The sequence below is a fragment of the Sinocyclocheilus rhinocerous genome, unplaced genomic scaffold, assembly GCF_001515625.1.
Source record: "Sinocyclocheilus rhinocerous isolate Xijiao unplaced genomic scaffold, SAMN03320098_v1.1 scaffold3169, whole genome shotgun sequence".
Taxonomy (NCBI): Eukaryota; Metazoa; Chordata; class Actinopteri; order Cypriniformes; family Cyprinidae; genus Sinocyclocheilus; species Sinocyclocheilus rhinocerous.
The window spans coordinates 118,530-124,892 of record NW_015659920.1 but is presented as its reverse complement, the minus strand read 5'-3'; the positions used below and the strand labels follow the sequence as shown (position 1 = coordinate 124,892).

General features: G+C 36.1%; 1 protein-coding gene across 1 annotated transcript in view; it reads right to left on the bottom strand.

Annotated features, from left to right (window-relative positions):
- LOC107724376 (receptor-type tyrosine-protein phosphatase epsilon-like) overlaps positions 1–5,555 on the bottom strand; it is an 18,961-nt gene extending 13,406 nt beyond the window's left edge. Inside the window, exons 1-3 of the mRNA XM_016533285.1 lie at positions 5,418–5,555; positions 5,265–5,338; positions 1,053–1,189 (exon numbers count right to left, since the gene is read on the bottom strand). Of these exons, the coding sequence (XP_016388771.1) occupies positions 1,053–1,189; positions 5,265–5,338; positions 5,418–5,443 (237 nt within the window). The 5' untranslated portion in view covers positions 5,444–5,555. The remainder of the gene's footprint in view (positions 1–1,052; positions 1,190–5,264; positions 5,339–5,417) is intronic.
- Between the last annotated feature and the right edge of the window lie 808 nt (positions 5,556–6,363).

The window sequence follows — 6,363 nt, the reverse complement described above, 5'->3', positions numbered from 1 at the left end:
AAACTTAATTTTTGATTAGTAATATGCATTGCTAAGAACTTCATTTGGACAACTTTAAAGGCGATTTTCTCAATATTTTGATCCCTCAGATTCCAGATTTTCAAATAGTTGTATCTCGGCCAAATATCGTCCTATCCTAACAAACCCATACATCAATGGAAAGCTTATTTATTAATCTTTCAGATCATGTATACATCTCAATTTAAAAAAAAATGACCCTTATGATTGGTTTTGTGGTCCAGGGTCACATAATGCCTTATTCTGCATAACCATATTTTAGATCCCTTAAGATTAGATCCACCCCATACCTAAACTTAACAACTACCTTACTAAGTATTAATAAGCAGCAAATTAGGAGTTCATTGAAGCAATAGTCATAATTAATAGCAAGTTAATAGTGACTATTGGATCTTAAAATAAAGTGTGACCATCAATTTTGATACCACAAGAAAAGTAATGTTACAAAACATGCTACTATAATAAATAGATAAATATTAACAAAATATTGAATATAAAAAATGAATGGCATTTAACCTTTAATGATTTCACAAATAAATAACTAGCATTTTCTTTACTGCATCATTATAAAATAACACATTAAAACGGATTGATTCTGTTGAGATTCAGACCAATAAAATTAGCTGTTTTTTCTTGTCTTAACTGTGTAAATATGTGTACCAAATATACAGTGAAACCACAGCAAAACCATGCTACTGAACATGATACTACACAAACAAATAATAAATATCAAACAAAATACTAAATTAAATATTAAAATAATTTAATAGCATGCAGTCTTCAATGATTTGGATATCACATAATTCAATTTCTCAATTAAAAAAAACAAGAATTGTCTTCAAAGAATCATTATTAAATTATATTTAATAATTAAAGTAAAAACATTTTTTTTTTCTGTTTGATTCTAAAGGGCTTCTAAAAAGCTACTGAAATTGTGATTGTTTTTCTGTTGTTGTTTTCTTTTCATTTTTCTTGTCAATATTGTTTAATCAACTTGGTATTTTTGATATCTTTAACCATGATCAATCACTTACACTGTACTCTTCCCGGAAGAGTTTCCCATCATCGGCCGAGCGTATCCGATACTCTTCTTCTAAACTGTCTACAGGAATGGGGAGATATGTTTTGGATGTGGAAGGGGATCTGGGCAGTAAGACCACCGTCTGTTGTTCTGTGGAGGAATACGGCACATGAATGTTATAATCAAACACTCGAAAAGTAAAGAATCTCTAGGAGATTGAAATATATATTAACGGTTTCTAAATAAGTGCAAATTTACAATCACCTCAGCGACTGAAATACAAACACACACACACACACACACACACATACACATTTAACTAATTGGATTGACAGGTTCCACTGTTTATATAGGTTCCACTGATGTAGTTAAAAAATAAACATCTTACTACATTACATCTGAAACTGAATTTTGTTTATAGAACTGCTGAATAAAAACATTAACTTTTTGATTGCTAATGGAGGACAGCACATTTCCTGTCCTTATTTCATATAGTGTTTCATTACTGAACGTTCCATTAAATTTTTCCATTGTGATGTTGTTTTCAAGATAATTGAACATATTTTACCCCCAGTTTGCATTACTGTAGTTCTATATATATATATATATATACACACACACACACAATGTATGTGTGTGTATACATGTGCTCGTTTTTGTGACAAATGAGGACATAAATTTGTATAATGACAAAGGTATGACATAGGTATTACAAGGAGAAGGTGACTTTTCAGGACATTACCCCATGTCCCCACTTTTCAAAACGCATATAAATCACACAGAATGGAGTGTATTGAAAATCTGAAATAGCACAAAGTTTCCTGTGAGGGGTAGGTTTAGGGGTAGGGTTGGTGTAGGGCAATAGAATATACGGTGTGTACAGTAGAAAAACCATTACGCCTATGGGATGTCCCCACTTTTCACAAAAACAAACCTGAGTGTGTGTGTGTCTTATACACATACAGGTGAGGTGTGTAAGTACAATTGGTCTATTTTATCAATCAATTTGATTTATTATTCCATAATTTAGACAATAAATGGTCCCATAAAAGCATAATATCTTAACAACAAACTGAGAAATGCATTTTTATTTGAAGAAAATCATGTCAAACCTACGCTCATGGTTTGGTCACCCAGGAAAACAATCAAACATGCTAAGTAACACCATAATGTTATTTTTCAGGAAAGCTATCAGCATGCCCTTGTAAAAGAACTATAGGCATATTTAAAGCAGCATTTGCATATCGACCTCATAAACATTAACCAGAAAACCGCCAGTGACCCTCGTACCACCGAAAGAAACCCACAACCATTAGGTTAGAAATGTTAGACATTATAGAGTTTAGACTATAAACTTCATGCCTGTTCATGAGACACCACATATACCTGACCTTCTGACGGCCAGCCAAGATCATCCTCATCCTCATCTTTATCCACATCTATATATTCCTCTATACAACATACAGTACACACTAGGGCTGCACGATAAATCGCATGCGATATTTAACGCGCATCTTGTCAGTAAAGCCATTCTGTAATCAGCGGTAAATCTCCATCACGTGCGGGCTTTCACATGGAGCAGCATTAACTACACAGAGCCGTTGTTCACCGACAAGCTGCGCAAAACATGCGCAAAATATGATCGTGGTTTTGCGCAGCTTGTCAGTGAACAACGGCTCTGTGTAGTTAATGCTGCTCCAGCTTTCACATTGAGCAGCATTAACTACACAGAGCCGTTGTTCACCGACAAGCTGCGCAAAACATGCGCAAAATATGATCGTGGTTTTGCGCAGCTTGTCAGTGAACAACGGCTTTGTGTAGTTAATGCTGCTCCATGTGAAAGCACGCAGGTGATGGAGATTTACCGCTGATTACAGAACCGGCTTTACTGAGAAGATGCGCGTTAAATATGGCATGCGATTTATTGTGCAGCCCTAGTACACACAAACACACACATAGTGACCGGTGTTACATCAGCACTTAGACTTAAATAAATAAATAATGCTGAAAACACTGGTTCCTGAATACACTACAAAACATTTAGTTATTAAAAGTAGCAGACTTAAGTTAGTTAATAAATAAAACCATAAAAATGAAATTTTGCTTGATTATGCATCAAAGTGCTGCCAGGGTTTCCACAAAAATGTGAGCAGCACAACGGTTTTTAGCATTGATAATAATCAGAAATGTTGCTTGAGCCTCAAATCAGCATATCAGAATGATTTATGAGGGATCGTGTGACTGAAAACTGGAGTAATGATGCTGAAAATTCAGCGTTTCATCAAAGGAGTAAATGACATTTTACTGCATATTCAAATAGAAAACAGTTAATTAAATTGTAATAATATATTTCACAATATTACTTTATTTTACTGTATTTTTTGAACATTAGTGTACATCAAAGAGGCAAACAAATGGTGGCATAGAAAGCTGCAAGTTGGTAAACCACTTCCTTTACACCAGTGTGACGTTCCTCTGAACACTGAAACAGTCGCTCAGATTGAAATGCAAACTGAATTGAACACAGCAAATGTCAAATGCGTGTTTAGAGCGTGTCGTTTCACGTCTTGGCTCACAGAATATCCCTCGAGGGAGATTTCCGTCAGGATCGTAGGAGAAAGTGTGCAGAGGAAGTCTATTGCATAAATCTGCAAGACCTTCGACGAGACACACGATCTGCAGTGACAATTCGACTCTAGATAAGAATTTAATATCAAAACTGAAATCTGAGCACAGTTCGGACATCTAGAGGACATTAAGAGGGTCTGTCTCTCAGGAGAACGACCTGAGATTCTGGGGACTAAATCCCAAATCTCAGTTTAATCTCCATTCAATCTCACTGCTGTCTAAGAAACACAATCATATAGTCTGAAACAGAGCTATTTTATGATTTTTCTTACCTATGGCTAATCATGAGTCGCAGTTTTTGTGTCAAACAAGCAAACTAATAAAAGCAAACAGGAACAACGGCTTAAAACTGAACCTTCTTCCTCTTTCACATTTAGTCACATTTGAATATTTTCTTAAGGAAATATTGATAATCAAAGCACAAATAGCATTATGTTTCACCTCTGTATCTATGCAACAAAACAATAAATAACTCAATACATGCAGTTTAGCCGATATAAACGACATTTGGTGATTCGTAATATTGATATTTTCTCACTATTATTGAACTAGAAAAGTCTTGTCTAAAAGTAGAGTTTAAAAGATAACACTTTACAAAAAGGTCCCATTAGTTAACATAAATGAATGCATTAACTAACAATGAACAACACATTTGTTACAGCATTTATTCATCTTTGTTAACGTTAGTTAATAAAAAATAAAACTGTTCATTGTTAGTTCTTGTTAGCTCAAGTTAAAACGTTAAAAAATACAACATTTGATTTTAATATTGTATTAGTAAATTCACTTTAAGATTAATAAATGCTTTAGCATTTTTTATTGTTACAGTCGTTCATGTTAACTAATGCTAATGGAACCTTATTGTAAAGTGTTACCTTTTAAAAGTCTTTTTTTTAGGATAATTGGGCCATTTTTTCCCAGTCATCTCAATGGCAGAAAGTGGCCCAATTTACCTGAATACACCGTAGATTTAATAAAGATTAAAGCATTAAAACTAAAGTTTGTGAAATATCTTTGTAAACCCAACATCAATGCATATCAATGATTTGGACTTTGATTGTAAACATCAGTCATTCAGATGACCATATTCCTCAAAAACCACCATAAAAACCATAATATGACCCATAAACCTCAGCCAAAGTGAACTTTGTGTGCAATTATAGAGTCATTCTAGATAGAACAGCACGTGTAGCTCACAAAAACTCTCACGTCCTGCTCTCATACATCTTGAGACAACAGGAAGCCGAATATAGCACATTTGATCAAGTGAAACTTGCCAAGACATACAACAGAGCTCTCCAAACCACAAGTTACTTTTAACATAACTTAAACAACTAACATAATATGACCCATAAACCTCAGCCAAAGTGAACTTTGTGTGCAATTATAGAGTCATTCTAGATAGAACAGCACGTGTAGCTCACAAAAACTCTCACGTCCTGCTCTCATACATCTTGAGACAACAGGAAGCCGAATATAGCACATTTGATCAAGTGAAACTTGCCAAGACATACAACAGAGCTCTCCAAACCACAAGTTACTTTTAACATAACTTAAACAACTAACCCGGTTCGACGCAGATAATGTGAGCGCTTACCTTGCTCTTCCAGGATGCCATTCGGTACTTTCTTGTCGACGGCTGTGATGACAGCTTTCCTCTGGTTTTTCAACCTAAAAGAAAGCGAAGGACATTAGGTTTAAACGTGAAGACAACATGTGGGACGATATCCTAACGTCAAATCTGTCTCACCAACGAAAACTCGAGCTCTTTTTCATCAGAGGCGCTGTTTCTCCACAAACACACGCTATATGACACGCTCTCTACCATATAAAAATCTGTGGGTTTACCACGGTGAGGCTGTGTATGAATAAATGTGTGTGTGTGTGACAGCATGTCTCAGTTCCTGGACCCGCCCTTAATCAGAAAGAGGTGGAGCTTACAAGCATGACAGACTCACAGCGTTTGTGTGTGTGTGTGTCATACCTGAGGCAAAACCAGGTCAGCAACCCTAGAAAAAGCACCAAGACGGACAGACCCAGCAGTATGGGCAGGATGGGTGCGTTTGACTGCTCCGGGTCCTCTAAAGGAAGAAGGAGAGGCAGTTAAACCCACAGTGAACAAAAGAACAGGAAACTGGCCCGCGAACAGAGCCGCTGGAGCCGGAACGAACACACTTAGCTGCTCTGGCGCTGAGCGTATCAGTGAGGTATGGCAGCCAGTCAAGCTAAGACATTATTAGTGATTTAATAGAGTGCCTGGTATTGTTTTGACTGCGGGATAAGCATCGCTCATTCATTTAACAGCAGGTTTGACATGAATCACCCGCTTAACCCTGAGACCAGCACTTTACTGCAACCCAAAAATCACAGTCTGCGTAATGCACCACAGATTTAACACAAATCCACATGGCCACACTGATGGTTATGTGATGCAGAACACTGAAAACCACCAGGAAAGACTCGCTGAAAAATCATCTCGCTGAAAAATGTTACACAACTACAAAAGCCGGTTACTGTAAAGGTCAGTAAACTTTTTGGCCACTGAGTTTCCATGACTTTTTCATTCATACATAATGCCTACATTCTGAAATACATTTTTAGAGGTTGCAATCACTTCAGAATGAATGAAAAAAAATCAGAAAATGAAAAATCTGAAAATGAAAAATGCTTACATATGTATGTATATGAAAAATTAT